We start from the raw sequence: 16,225 nt of genomic DNA on the forward strand, positions 1-16,225 counted from the left end.
GGACACTTTTTCGAGCTTCTCCCATATGAGACGGTTCTCCTCACCTCTACCCACCATAAAATCAAGTAAAACTGAACTCCTCTTTTTTCGCTATGACAGAGTTTCAGTAAATATATTAAATAAGAAATATATTTTTTTCAAAACTAATGTTCCAAAGATTTTATATAAAAATTACATAAAAAAGGTTTTTCTTTACACATATTTATCTAAAATACTTTGTTGATTTCCCCCTTAAACCCAGGGACATACTAAATCACTATGTCCACAGTATATTTGTGTCACTGCTGTGAATGACATACAAAGCTTTTAAAAATTATTACAATTCAAGATTATTTTAGGAGCTGTAGGTCTCATATAAACTCATGTGGATAGCTCCAGTTCATTTAACATTGAGTTCACACGTTTTATATCAATACGCAGATGTTTCAATCTTGAACCCAAAAAAAAACTTTCTATTTGCATGAAAAAAGTATAAGGAACTAATCCACATGTATCAATGAAAACAATTAGCATGTAAATATGAAGATTCTTCCATCTCAATATAACTTATAAAACGAACATCAAATAAATGTGTTATCAAAGATCGAATCTATGCGTTAAAAAGAAAACGGTCCACTTTTTTTAAACATTACACAACCTAATTTTAATAATGACAAAAGTATAATCACAATTAAAATAAGAGTTACAAAATAATAACGTTTGTCTGGTTCCTCTCATTGTACAGAAATATTGACGCTTTCGATTGCATGTTTCGCCCATATTACAAATGGCGTGCCATTACACAATATCGGAAGATTATTAGGTTAAAAATATCTAGAATACTATGACGTGATACTAGTATTATTCAATAAATACCGACCTACGTTACTTTGTGTCGAAAACATTAATATTCATGTAGAATAAAGTATGTATTCAAATCATTTATATTAAAATATCATTCAGTATTTTACGACCCGTTAGTATTAAGGTCAATTTCTAATTAATAATGCGTGATTAATTTGAATGATTTTAGATTAACACGCGACATACTGATCGGTACAGATACATGCAGGCATAGTACGAGATAAGTAAAAGTTAGAAATGTAAACGACATTTTATTAGAAAATAAATAACTTATGCCTTTCCGTGTCGTTGATTTTGCATGAATATTAACGTGCGGTTCGCTGTACGCTTGTCCGTTAACAGATTGCGTAAACTTGCCTTTAACACCTATTGCGCTCAACTTTTCAACATAATTTCATATCCTAAATCTGTAAGGGACTGCAGAAGGTTTAGCCTCTACTGGCTGTTTCTCTTCTTCGTCAGGAACATAATAATGCAGTTCGTAAGCCGGCGACAGTTCCACGGTGACGTTCTCACAGTGCGGATCGCAGGGCTTGTTCTCCAAAACGGAACCCGGCTTGGTAGCCGCTATGTCATTGTACAATCTTTTCATAAAAGCAGTCGACGACGCCAATACTTTGCTATTATCCTCTATCTTCTTGTGAACGACGCTATTATTGTAGATAACAGGGAAATCAACCTTAAATCTCTCGCTGTTCTGGTTGAAGTTAGCAACGAACCTGTTCAGCACATCTCTGCGGAACTGCGAGTCGTAGTCGTCGTCCAGGCTCGGCGGTTGTCGTTTGTCGGTCGTCAATTTCGCTAACTCGTGAACAGTGACCCCGCGAACCGGCGCTTCGGTGAACATGGCGTAATCTTGCCTGTCGTCATCGCCTCTGGCCGCTTCGTTGATAAAATCGCCGTAATGCTTGACAACATAGGACGCTCTGTTGAAATGACCGTCGCTACCGTCAAATTCGGCATGCTGTTGCGGTACCGGTCCCGATTCGGTGAGATATAGATTTGTGTTAAAGTTCTCTGCTTTATATCTTGGGAAACCGGTTGGTTTGATTACACTCTCTTTTTTAGCTTCAGGTGTCGCGAGCAGTGTGCTTGAGGGGCCGTCGCTCTCTGTGTCTTTAACCCTCAAGGAATTTACTTTGCTATGGAATACGTTGTGATCATTAGTTGTCGGTGCAACACGGGGTGGGAAGAACTGAATGGTCGGCCTTCGATCCGGAAAATAGTAGCCTGATGTAAATGTGACGGGTGTGGAAGTGTATGTCTCTTTAACTGGATGAGGATGTTTCTTGATGTCAATTTTTGTCAACGTAAGGTACTCTGCGTCGTACTCATCTGTTGTGTCGTAGTATTCAGCAACATTGTAGATTTTTGGCTTGTCTGTGTTAGAATCAACGGTACCTTGCTGTGGATTAACATCTACATTAAAATTTCTTTTCTCATCGGGCTTTTGCATAGTTGTGCTTGGAGTGGAAGTTGGTCCATTTGAGATTTGAATTTTCGACTTATTGCCAGCTTCATTAGAGTTGTCTTTTTCTTCGTAATCACTGTAGACTGTATCACCGAATTTATTGATTCTCTTCTTCTTAGATTTTCTCACTTCAGCAATTTTTTCTAATCTCTCTCTCAAATCTGGTATGCCACCTTTACTGTCTCTTTCTCCAAGACTGTTAAGTATGGTTTCGGTTTTATTTCTCAAAACTTGCGTAAACGATTTAGACGCGTTTTTTGGTTTGAATACGATTCCCAGTGAACTTATACTCTCATTTCTCCAGCTATTATCATCTGGATCTCGAACGAACGGCTTAGCTGGTTGCACTTCCAACCTCTTCATTGGTTTATAATTTGGACTTACTGTATATAAGTCAGCGTTCTTAATGGGCTCGTGTATGATTGGTTGAATGTTTAAGTCTTCGTTTGCTTGTTCTTTGTTTGTTTCATTTCTTGGAGTGTCCATTGTAGTACTTGCCTGCGCAGCAAGTGGCTTGACTCCTTCATGAGGCGATGGGATATCGTGATTCCTATCAGCATTTTCCGCGTTGTCTTTTATTACTTCTTCTTTCAATAGTTGCTCATTGATAAGATCTTCTGACTGCAAAAATAGATGAATGTTATTAATTGTACAACTCCGTAAGAACTACTTTTTTGGTTTAGTTGATACGCGAATAAATGGTTACAAGTATCCATTGACAATACAACTAACTAACACGACTTACTATTTCGGGGTTGAAAAAGATGAAATTAAAACACAAAATGTTTTACGTTAATTACGCAAATTTATAGGCAGTTTATAAGTCTATCTATAATTGGTTTCAATATATTACAAGACGTTACTCCTTCGTCGTGGGTGCTGTACATGAAAACATGTAATATTATACATTTCCAGTTATATATTTACAATTATATACCTAATCAGGTCATAAATTCTGTCACATGTTTAATGTAAAATAATTGAAACAAGTTTATTCATTATGTAACCATTCATATACCAAAATGAACTTAACAAAACATAGATTCTTATGACACTAAAGTTTATTCAAAATGACCTCCGTGATTTTGAATACAGGCCTTCAATCTGCGCGGCCAGTCGTCTATCGCAGCACGAACGAGGTCCATGTCAATATCGGCGGCTGTCTTAATCAAGGATGTCTTGAGTGACTCCAAATTGGGATGAGGCTTTGAGCACGCCTTTTCCTCCAAGTGTTGCCATATCTTGTAATCTAACGGATTCAAATCTGGACTGGAGGAGGGCCAGTCTTCGTGCCGGATGAAGTCGATTTCACGCGCCGCCAGCCAGTCTTGTGTGCTCTTCGCTCTATGAGCTGGCGCCGAATCTTGTTGGAATACCTAGTGCCTGTTAATGAACATGGTATGAGAAACAGGTTCCACAAGGTTCGTCAGGACTGTATTTTGATACACAACTGCATTCGTTTTTACACCTTTCTCACAAAAATGTGAGGTACATGTTAAGCCCCAATAAGAAACTCCCAACCATACCATGAGCGAGGATGGAAAATGACCTCGTTGGACACGCGGAATACGGTTGCTCGCTTCTTCACTACTGTGTGCGTACACCTTATCATTTTGTTTGTTGTAGCTCTCTTCTACGGTAAAAATTTTTTCATCCGAAAAAAGAATTTCCCGAAATTTTTTTCCCGCGTACCGCTTCAACAAAGCGCGGCATCTTTTCAGTCTCAGGTCCATTAGACGAGCATTCAAACGATGTCCTGTTTTTCTTCGATATGCCCGAAGCCCTAAGTCTTCATTTAACACCCTTTTCACCGTGGTTCTGCTTAACCCCATCTGAAGGGTCAACAGTTTCTGCTTACGTTTGGGATTTCTTTGAATTCGCGCCTTCACAGCTTTTATCACTGCTGGAGTCCTAACAGACCGAGGGCGACCACTTCTTGACCTGTCATCTACACTAGAGTCTTCATTGTATCGTTTGATAGTACGATAAACGAATCTTTTGGTTATATTCAAATTTTTCAGTATGTTAAAAATTTGAATTGGCGCGTAACCGCAACGATGCAACGCAATAACTGCAACACGGTCTTCTTTAAGCGTCCACTCCATATTTAAAAATGAGTAAAATTCTAAAGGATACATTTTTATTTTCATGAACAATTCGAAATTCGAATTCAATAAACTTTTTTGTGGCCAGCATTCTAAAAGAAAAGTTTTACTGTGTGACAATACTTATGACCTGACTAGTTATTTCCTTAAAAAGGACATCAGCCCCAGGATTTGGAGAATTAATTCTAGCACAGTCGTATCATCCGATACCGGTACATTAAGTTCCATTACTAATGGGTAATGTTTATCGTAGCATTGTGATGCCATAGACACTTCATAAATAAATAAAAACAGAACTGTAACTTACCATTTGACCTACCGACTCTGTTAAACTAATATTCTTGTTTTCCGTCTCTTTGGGTTGGTCTTCAACAAATTCTAATTTATCATGTAAGTGTTCGGTTGTAGTGGACTGAGGAACTGCAGTCTTTCCAGAGTAGTCTAAATATCCGGCTCGCATCGACGATACCATGCCCACCCTCGTTTCAGGCTTTATCGAACTTAATTCCGTAATGATTTCATAGCTACTATGAGATTCATTTTTCGATTTTTCATTAGTACTTAAAACTAATTCTTTTAGTCGTTCCGTTGAAACTGTATGTATTTCAGTCAGAATGTTTCCTTCTCTATTTTGTTTAGAAATTGATATACTTCCATCAGTAGTCAATGCGCTGGGTGGCACCTTATGCGTAACGATTGTCACATAATCTTTCGCTGGTCGCGCAGTGCTTGGCAATTTTGTTTCATCATTAAAAGTAACATGCTCATCGGCTTTATTTAAAAAAAAAGTTGTATCTTCTACATTGGGAGCATCATTGGTTAACACGTAGTCACTCGTGAACGGCTGCATATCAACAGTTGAGCTTAATTCATTGATATCCTGGATCAGATCTTTTGATACAGTAAATGCATTAGTGAGACTAGTTAATGTTGTTGTATCGTGACTTTCCTTGACCGGTGTTGTTACATCATAAAAGTCCGAGCTATTAGTGATAGAAATTATTTCGGTTGCACTGCGACTTTCGTTGATCGGCGTTGTTAATGCGTGATCAGTTGATTTTAATGTAACCACGTTATGATTATGACGCACCTCTGTAAATTGTACCGGTGTCGTACTGCTGTTCGTTGTTGGAGATAAAGGTGGATAATGTTCATTGTATCTAGTTAATAATTCATCATGCACAAGCGTAGTCGTAGTATTTTCTTTTGATGCATTAAATATTTCTCTTAGGTGATCTGAAGTAGGTAATTTTTCGAAATTACCTTTAACTTTTTCAACAGCTATGTTTTTATCTGAGTTTCCACCTTCTTTATTTCGTTCAAATGATTTAATATCGTTGGGTCTTTTCAGTTCATTTTTGACTTCCAGTAAAGTACTTTCGTCAGCTATGAGGTCTACGGCCGGTAATTGTTCGCTTTTGTCTCTGGGCCGATGTAATGAAAACCCGTAGACAGTCGAGTCTAAGATCATCAATAATGTCAATGTTACTGCAAATACCCTGGAAATTGAAAAAATACGCATTTAAATTAAACTTTCAAGAATTATTTTGAATGACCAGAAAAGTGCTAAAGATACTAAGCAATATTACAAAATCTTATTAATAATCTAATTTAATATTACTAAATCTATTACAAAAACTTATGCTTTGGATGGACTCTAATCATTGCTGAGCTAGTTTCTCAATAGCACTAGCCCTACCTACTACTAACATTAACACTAACACCTTAACCCACCTATTTTTCACACAAAGATGTATGTGTAAAGTATTTTCTTATCAATACCAAGCCAAAAATTATACGTAGGTACCCACTCAATACTCTGAATGAAAACAATAAAAAAGCAGCTCATCATCGCGATCTATTATTGGCTAGATCTAAATCAAACTACAATTTTAAAGTTTATAAATACCAAGGTAATGATCTTGGACAATGGGACCATTCATTCATATCTTCAAAATTATCATAATAATTACAATATTCCTTAGGACAATGGATGTTTTAAACAAACACATGTCTATTGTAAGAAACGTGTTATGATTATATATTATTACATATCTACTACTATTTTTAACCTCATTTTACGTATTTAGAAAGTGAATGTTCAAAGTTACGAGTAATTTCAGTTATGTAAAATAATGAGCAGTGATGTAGTGAATTGTATTTTGACAGTGAACTTTGACACATTTTTTTTGGAATCAGTGGGTACCTACGTTTCCTGATTTTTAGCAGTAGTTGTGAATTAGCATCGGCCTCCTGCTTATTTTGTGGTCCTACAAACCAATCGTGAACCTATCTCTACTGGCGTTACCAATATCACTTTTTTTTCCAACTGTGAATTTCTAAAATGTCGATATAGATCTTTGCCGAACCGTTGTGTTGTAAATTTTCTATCAGTTATGTTTTGTTGCAGAAAATACAAGAGATAATCTATAAAATGATCATAAATGAGAAAGTAGACATCAAACTTTCGAATTTATGACATTTTGTTCGCATTTATTATCATGTCTTACTTTTCATTCAATTACAAATATAAATGCGGAAGAACCTTAGTGAACAATTACTAGTTAATTTCAGAAATAAATATCATTGTTGCGATGTTATACGGAAAATTTACGTATTTGATAATACGGCTAGCAATAACAACGAATTGCGCTATTGTAGGCACCATTATATTGAACCAGCTAAGTCATTGTAATAATGAGTAAGTAGATAAACTAACTTTATCTTTTGTATTTGGGTTTCAATTCTTGAAGTACTTGCGGAATCAATAAGTACAAATTTATATTAACAGAGATGAATGAAAATTATTTAAAGTTTTACGTAAATTTACAAATAGTTTTATTGTTATATACAGAGCAGCCAAGCTCACGGCCCACTTGGAGTAAAGTGCTTACCACAGCCTTTAGATATCATAACGTGAATGCCGCCAACACCTTGAGGCACGAGGACGAAATTTTAAATCCATTGTTTAATTTGAGGCTGTCCCATCCTTCAAACCGGAACGTACAGCCGTGTCGCGGCGGCAATCTGCTGGATAATGCTGCGAGTGTGCGGGCTTGCAATACGGCCTACTACCAGTAAACACCGATGGACGAACGTAGTACACCGGTATAATACTTGGAGGACGCAGCTGCTTATTCTCCGATTAATTCTTTAGTCGATTTTTCGACACCCACGGGGAAACATGGAGCGGTGCTATTCTTCGGCATTTTAGCATTTATTAATTTTATTTTTGCAATTTTAAAATGTTATTGCTTGTTTTTTTTATTTGTTGCCATGACAATAAGGGTGTGAATGCCCTGCACGTTCTCGCCACTTGCCTTAGAACGTTTCATTTACACCCGGTATTGTGATACCAAATTCTAGTGTCGCAACGTACGTAATGCTCATGTAACACGTATAGTCATCGCGATACTTACTCGGGACGATGTATCGATTCGGGTTTAGAATCGATTATTTAGCACGCATCGTCACGCGATCAGTATATAACCGTTTGGTATGGGAACTGGATTAGCTAGTCGCAGTTACATATTATCTATTGTAAATAATGAATCCAATAACTCATTTTTTAGGTTTATTAAAATTAATTAAGTGCAGCAAGAACATTCTAGTAGCATATTATGTATTGCGCTCTCTTGTTCTAGTGGCTTATGATCGACCACCAACTGGTCGCTGAGTAAACTTTATAGTTTATATATTTCGCTGCGTTTGAAGACATCATCACAACAGATACATGTGAGAGACTCGTCAACAGAGTGGTCAAGCGATCTGACACAATACTGCTAGCAGAAAGGTAGTAGAAGAGGCTGATTTTATTTCAAACTATCAAAAAGACAGACAGTGCGACTACACAAACCCATCAGGAAATCCTGTCTCCCAACTTATCACATACGTGTCAAATGACAACGTATACACTGCTGCGATGATTGCATTGAAAACAGACCGAATACACCGAGGAGCCGTGAATAGAAACCCTTACATAATAATATTTGCAGCAAAATCTAGAATGTGACTAAAATTTAAACATGTTCAATATTTAATATCTATTCGTTACTCACAAGACGTCCTACCACTAGTAATTTCGCAAATTATAATTTTGCGGGTTTCATTTTTATTACACGATGTTATTCCTACACCGTGAAAGTCAATCGTAAACAATTGTTGTACGTATTTCATTAGAAACATTGGTCATTGGGATTCGAACACCGATACAGTCGCATTGCTCCAAACGAATGCACCGGATGTCTTGTCCTTTAGGCCACGACGACTTCAAACTTGCGACCATGATTATGACTCGTGGTAGCACGTGCACCGAAATGTACGATTTACAGTAAATATGATACAAAATATATCAAGATTACAAGATACCGGAAATAATGCCATATGTGTCTCACCCGAAATCGTTCATATACTTTTTGACAGCTGTCCATAATGTCAGATGACATAACGCGCACAGACAGGACACCTGAATGTGCACGTTATGGTTCATAACAGCATGTAATGGGACCGGTTTGTTGCTACACGAATTATGTAAAATCTATCGACAATACACACAAATATGCATCAACTCTCTCTGTTTTACATTTTCATATTGAACGCTTAGATTTTAAACGAATATAGAACATAAATGTAACGAACTTATTAAATGTCTGTTTGCTTGAATACATAAATTTCTATTGTTAGTTCAATAATGTTTGAAACATTGAAAAGTTAAATTTAAAATTCCGAACCCTACGACCATAATATTCGCCTAAAATTTTAGTATTAGCTTAATTCAACTTGTTGGAATACACATTACTGTACGAATGAAATGTAAGGTGAGTACTAAGTTAAGGTAAGTAATTTTGTAATTGTTTTAAGTTTACACACAGAATACTGAGTTTTAAAGTTGGAAAACGTAAATCAAAGGTATGACGTAAAATTACGGCTCCGTTCGTAGAAGAGATTTCGAAAACGACGTCCCCGCATTATAATTAACCGGAAAAGATCTAATAGCATTAATTTAACGAGCCAACGGATATTACGTTGCCTTAAATAAACTATTTTACTTTTATTGAGCGTCAAATAAATCTATATATAGTTATAATACCTATTGGGTAACATGTGCTACTGCGGCACGTCCTACCACAACATATACGGAACATAGTATTCCTTCAATAAGCTCAGCATAAGACGGCCCTGTACGAAGCCTAGTATGGCGTCAGGGGCGCGTTCCAACGTCCCATCCCGATCAGAGGTTATCTCCACGTTGAGTCGCCATTAATGTTGGCGGGTGAGTCTCCGCCTCCAACCACCGCGTCCTGGACGTAGCATGCCTCCAACTATCCAGAGCCTAGATCCTCGATGATGGTTGACCACGATGCAAGCCGAATTTGGGTTTATCATGTCGCGCCACTAATGCGAAACAGTATTTCGACGCGGTCTTGACATACGGATGGGCTCAAGAACCAGATTGTCGTGAAAATCTACATTCCTCCTACATCCCGGTGCTCTGAGAGCTATCCTACAAATACTCTTATTATTTGGAGTGAGTCTGTGCGTGTGCGTCGCGTAATCACACTCGCTTAGGTCATGGTTCAGACTGTTTACTTCGCTTGTACAACTGGCGAGACCAAGCGCGGCGTGGTCGCGGACAGAATTTACGTTACAGTAGGTAACCTGAACATTCCGGGTTGCTCGTCCCGTCTTCTAAACCCTCAATCTCGACAGACCTTCATGTGATGGTGCATATTACCGCCGCCCTTGTTCAATGTCTACACAATATTTATAATGCAAGTAACTCTAACAGATTGAGTTACAATTAGTGGGTAAAGAACCACAAACTTGAAGTGTATAGCTTACACCACCTTATCCGCAACTAGTCAATGGTCAAAGCCATATACTGACTCGGCGGTGCAATACCTAATTAGCGCCTCAGACTCCAAGCCAGGGGCAGTTGTTAGATTCAGACAAACATTCATGTGACGAACATGTTGATTTGTTCTTTGTTTGGGTGTTCAGTGACTATATATGTACCTAGTCAGGTCATAAGTATTGTGAAAAAAATTTTACCGTAGAAGAGAGCTACAACAAACAAAATGATAAGGTGTACGCACACAGTAGTGAAGAAGCGAACAACCGTATTCAAATTCAAATTCAAATTCAAAATCATTTATTTCAACTTAGATGTCAGTATGACACACTTGTTGAATGTCAAAATACAAATAACAATGCTAACTCTACCACCGGTTCCAAAAAAAGCCACAGTCCTGAGAAGAACCGGCGAAACAAACTCAGCGGGCTTTTTTTTCTTTTTGTTTTTTCTCAGATATTTTCTTTTTTTTTAATAAATAGAAATATTCACAATAAAAGAAAAAACAAGTCTAAAAAAATAATAATAATAATGAAAAATGAAAAGGCCAGGAGCGAGCGCCTCATTCCCACGTAGTGCCATCTAGTAAATAATCCTTAACTTTATAATATGCCTTGTTGCACAAACGTTCCTTAACAGTTTTCTTAAATCTATGAACAGGTAGTAGTTGAACGTTTAGTGGGATCTTGTTGAAAAGCTGTACACCCAGCCCCCTAAAAGAGTTGCTTATTTTCTTAATTCGAGCCGCCGGCAACGCAAGCCTATGTTTGTTCCTAGTGTTCACATTGTGCAAATCGCAGACTCTGGGGAATTCTTCAATGTTTTTACGCACGTACAATAAATTTTCAAAAATGTATTGGGACGCTAAAGTTAGAATTTTGATTTCCTTAAACTTGTCCCTCAAGAATTCCGCGTGTCCAACGAGGTCATTTTCCATCCTCGCTCATGGTATGGTTGGGAGTTTCTTATTGAACAGGCACTGGGTATTCCAACAAGATTCGGCGCCAGCTCATAGAGCGAAGAGCACACAAGACTGGCTGGCGGCGCGTGAAATCGACTTCATCCGGCACAAAGACTGGCCCTCCTCCAGTCCAGATTTGAATCCGTTAGATTACAAGATATGGCAACACTTGGAGGAAAAGGCGTGCTCAAAGCCTCATCCCAATTTGGAGTCACTCAAGACATCCTTGATTAAGGCAGCCGCCGATATTGACATGGACCTCGTTCGTGCTGCGATAAACGACTGGCCGCGCAGATTGAAGGCCTGTATTCAAAATCACGGAGGTCATTTTGAATAAACTTTAGTGTCATAAGAATCTATGTTTTGTTAAGTTCATTTTGGTATATGAATGGTTACATAATGAATAAACTTGTTTCAATTATTTTACATTAAACATGTGACAGAATTTATTACCTGACTATGTATATATTCAAAGTTGTATAAGTATTTATATTAGTCTCGTGTTCCCATAATACAGAAAATTGTAGTATTTTTTTTTATTGCTTAGATGGATGTACGAGCTCACAGCCTATCTGGTGTTAAGTGGTTACTGGAGCCCATAGACATCTATAACGTAAATGCGCCACCCATCTTAAGATATAATTTCTAAGGTCTCAGTATGGTTACTACGGCTACCCCACCCCCCAAACCGAAACGCATTACTGCTTCACGGCAGAAATAGGCGGGGTGGCGGTACCTATCCGTGCGGACTCACAAGAGGTCCTACCACCCGTAATAGCAGTTTTGAGAGCATATCTAGAGCAAATACTTCTTAGGATGGGGCGCTTAAAGCCTTGAACGTGGATCGAAGGTAAATCGTAAAAGACCGAACTGCGGAGCATTGACCACAGTTACAACAACCCACCTGCCGAGCGGACCGCAACCTTTGAACTTTAATATCAACAATGCTTTCAAGAGGAAAGTAGTAGGCCGAATTCCGGAACAATGTCTCCATTATAAAAAAACTTGGCCTAGTTAGATACGGGTCAACCTAATAAATTGATAGGAAGTCCTGCCTAATATGTACGTTTCACATAACTTCTTTGATAATTATACAGATTTCATTGATAGATGACGCTTTCTGATTATATGTTTATGTATTCGATGTGATGAGAAAGCGGTTTTAATCATTATTGCGTATTATGTGTGTTGTGTATGTAAATTATGTTTTTAACCTATTAACGTGATCATGCGTATTCGTTACCTCTAGGTATATGTCCATTGTAGTTCCGAATTATGTAAAACGTGATTATTCTAGAAATTTTAAGGCGTTAAACGACTACTGGGGCCCATGAAGATCATAAGGTATATTTACGTAGTTGGTAGTACTGGTCAGCTTCTCGCTAGCGGATGGAGCCACGACCAAAGAAACGACCTTCGACAGAAAATTCTAGACCAATATGACTTGAGTATCAGTCAGTTTCACAAAAATAATAATATAGGAAGTAAACATTTTGAAAATGTAAGCAGTTACCATGATAAGGAATGTGGATAAGTATAAGTTACTAGCTGACCCCGTCCGCTTCGCTGGGCATTTAAAATTAACATTATTATTCTCACCCCCACAAAGATTCTCATCATTAATGCCTCCGCAACTGGTGTAGGGAGTCCAACACTCATATAAATACATATTAGCCTATCCATTAAGTACATGTATTTTCTACATGGATACCAAGTTTCAAGTCAATCGGATGCATGGTTCAGTAGTTATAACGGAACATCCGTAAAAACCACTGTAGATTTATATATTAGTATCGATAAAGATAATAAACACCCAGACAAAGATCAAACGAACCCAGTTCATCACACGAATCTTTGACCAATGTGGACATCGAACCCGCGACCCTTGGTGCAACAGTCTAACTACTGCACCACCTAGTCACTCAAATACAAGTCAAACTAATTAAAACGTGTTTTATCTACGTTTTTATCAATTTCAGATTAAGGCACCGATCTTAATTCGTTTGAAATTTCGCGAACTTTTCTTTTTTCAATTTATTTGAATTCGTAGGCACCGTCATTGGCATTGTCAGCCACACGTAAGAAAGCATCATGATCATTAATAGATTTCATGTAGTAGTAATTAGAGTAGTAATGTTGTAGGAGTCATTCTGATTGATAATAGTAAACAACCATACCGATTGAAGACATGAGTGGATGAAGGTGATATGATACAATTTGTTAATTTTGAGAAAACGGGCAACAAACTTTTGTTACTTTTACTTTTTCTTCGTACATAACTCTTTCATCACATGCAATTTCTAAAAGTAGCCTTTAAACCCGGAGTTTTAAGGTCAATATAGGCACGTTCACCTTTATTCAAAGTAAAAACTATAAAATCTTAAAAACGGTACTTAACCCCTTCATCCACTCATGTCTTCAATTATTTAATTGATCACTCTAATGTAGTAGTAATTACCTTCTGCTCAAACATGTTACTAAATATAACGGTCAATGTTTAGGCAACTAACAGAGGCTATAGTCACTATAAGTTTGACTGGCGGTATTCCCCTGGGGTCATAAAGTCGGAATTGAACTGTATTAAGATTATGCCTATCCGTATTCACATCAGAATGCTTAATTACTTGGCGGCAGAAACAGTAGTATCAACAAACCAACACGTATTTATAATCAACAGTAAAAGTATTTTCCATTAACGTCATTTATTATAATTTAATTTATTATAATAAGTAAAGTTGATCGTTATTTTTAATTATACCCACGTATATTTTCCCTTATAATGAACTCATTATTAACGTTAAAATATTAACTTTCATAATTAATTTGAAAATTCACCCAAATCGTACGTATTATTATGTTCTTGTAACTTCCAAGTTATTTGCACTCACCGATAGGTACGTACATTTATGAAATCCGTGTAACATCCTGACCTATTAGAGGCGTAGTTATATACAATTATGGTAGCAACACACACTTGCGCATACTTCACAACCCACCTTTCAATATCAGGAGGCGACATTATCGCTACTGTTGCGCCACTCTGCGACTATAATACGCGACTTACGCACGTCTTATTAAGACGCCAGCGAATTGTTAACTGAATGCTATAAAAGCATAAACAAACGATAATCCAAGCGCCGGTGAAAGAGTCCGTAACTTGCAGAATGTTATTTTCACTTTATTGAGTTGTGCTACCGTTTTAATCATAATCTCATTGATGTTAGTTAGCGTATTGAGATTTCTGTAGTTTTGCTGTCACGTATTTTAAGTGAAAAGGAAATATATTTTTTATTAGACAACAAGGTTCGTTATGATTCTGCTGCTTCAAGTCAATCACGCGTCCCAGCATCGACGATAGGGTGCCCGCTATTTTAATTAACAGATCAATAATTTATTACAAAAGTGACTCTTGCATTTAATAAGCTATGTTTGACAGACGAGATTCAGGACTTCGACACTTGCCAGAGCCCCCAGGGTCCACTTTGTAAATACCACTGCTCACTTTAAGACATTAAATTGAAGTTAATGGTGTTAAAACAACAGTTGCTCTTCTCTTTAAACCAAAATCAATTTGTTTCGCGGCCGAAATTTATAAAAATATAAGTAGTATTCCATTCTTAATAAGATAAGTACCTAAAAGAAATTTGTCTTTCACGACACAAACTATTTAGATATAAAAGCGATTTTTGAAAAATGTAAATTTAAAGTTATTGCTTTTTCGTCTTCACAATACAACCCTGGCAGTAAACAGCATTTCCTTTGATTGTGAAACCGCAGCGCAGGACGTGTCTCCGTAATACGAGGCTTCCACCTGTTCCGATGCGCGGCCTCCGTTAGTTTCACATAATTACATCGTAATATTCATTGTGAATAATTCACCGTATTGTTATCTTCCGTTATTGTTACAAAACGCACTAAAATAATACGAACGATTTCCGTGTGATCGAACGATAGGTATGAATCGCTTAATAAATAGATACATTTCGTTTGTTTTTGTAATCATTGAACGCTTTTCAGCTCGGCTGCGTATTTTAGATCCAAGCAGACCAGTAAACATGTGCCTCTTTGCACTCCACCCATTTTCCATCTCAATCTTGTCACTCTTGTCATGTAGTTTTGCAGGGGACAGACTTGACGTGTCTCGCGATGTCCCATCTCCCTGCTCGAAACGATTCTACTGGACTCATTTAGGAACCCTCCCACTGTAGTTTTAATATCCTCGGTCCCCCGTAATGGCGTCCTCCCGCGCGTTCTTATACCGTCCATCCTTCCCTGTACGACGAGTCGTTTTATTGATCGGCCGTCTAATTGCGAAACGTGTCCGAAAAATTCACCATTCGAGACTGTACTATAGTAAACAGACGCTGCTTGATGCCGAGTTCTTGAAGAATCGAAATGCTGGTACGAAACTCGGTCCATGAAACTCCAAGCATTCTTCTCCAGCACCACATCTCAAGAACGTCTATTTTCTTTCTTTCCACTTCTCGCACAGTCCATATGGAGGATATTAGTGTTCTAACGGACCTAATATTAATGGTTTTAATTATGTTTATTTCTATTTCTCGTAACAGCTATACGCCTTTTTGTTTACCACCATTATTTGAGATTAAAGTCTCAACATAATAATATGTATACGTAAGATTGCACCACGTCGCAGCCTGATATTTGAGTCACGTTCGGTGAGTTATTCTTAGCACGATCAACAATCATCATCTTGATCTTACTGCGGTTAGTCCTCAATCCAAACTCAAGGCTCATGGGTTCCATCCTCAACAGTAGCTCCTTCAAATGTTGCACATTGATTGCAAATAAATTAGTATCATCCGCGTATCGCAAGTTTACTGTTCTATATCCCCAATTGTTACATCATCTTCCCAACTCTCCAAAGTAATGCGCATTATTAACTCGGTGTACGCATTGAATAAGAGCGGCAATACAATGCAACCTTGACGTACTCCAGCACTCTGATGAAACTTACCAGAGAAAACATCACC

General features: G+C 37.6%; 1 protein-coding gene across 1 annotated transcript; it reads right to left on the reverse strand.

The window, feature by feature from the left end:
• Window positions 1-332: 332 nt before the first annotated feature.
• On the reverse strand, window positions 333-14,317 carry LOC114249627 (uncharacterized). Its single transcript, XM_028183263.2, has 3 exons — window positions 14,228-14,317; window positions 4,727-5,918; window positions 333-2,935 (listed from the first exon to the last, which is right to left on the reverse strand). The coding sequence occupies exons 1-3, from the start codon at window positions 14,248-14,250 to the stop codon at window positions 1,238-1,240; spliced, it is 2,913 nt and encodes a 970-aa protein (XP_028039064.2). The 5' UTR covers window positions 14,251-14,317; the 3' UTR covers window positions 333-1,237.
• Window positions 14,318-16,225: the final 1,908 nt, after the last annotated feature.

The sequence above is a fragment of the Bombyx mandarina genome, chromosome 10 (genome assembly GCF_030267445.1).
Source record: "Bombyx mandarina strain Sakado chromosome 10, ASM3026744v2".
In the NCBI taxonomy this organism is placed as follows: domain Eukaryota; kingdom Metazoa; phylum Arthropoda; class Insecta; order Lepidoptera; family Bombycidae; genus Bombyx; species Bombyx mandarina.

What these genes read in the sequence shown, in the direction of transcription:
- LOC114249627 (XM_028183263.2), bottom strand. Translation starts at nt 14,250, where the DNA reads ATGTCGCCTCCTGATATTGAAAG. An exon ending in TCGCCTCCTGATATTGAAAG is followed by an intron (nt 5,919 to 14,227) that starts GTGGGTTGTGAA and finishes TTCAATTTCCAG; the next exon opens with GGTATTTGCAGTAACATTGA. An exon ending in CAGAGTCGGTAGGTCAAATG is followed by an intron (nt 2,936 to 4,726) that starts GTAAGTTACAGT and finishes CTATTTTTGCAG; the next exon opens with TCAGAAGATCTTATCAATGA.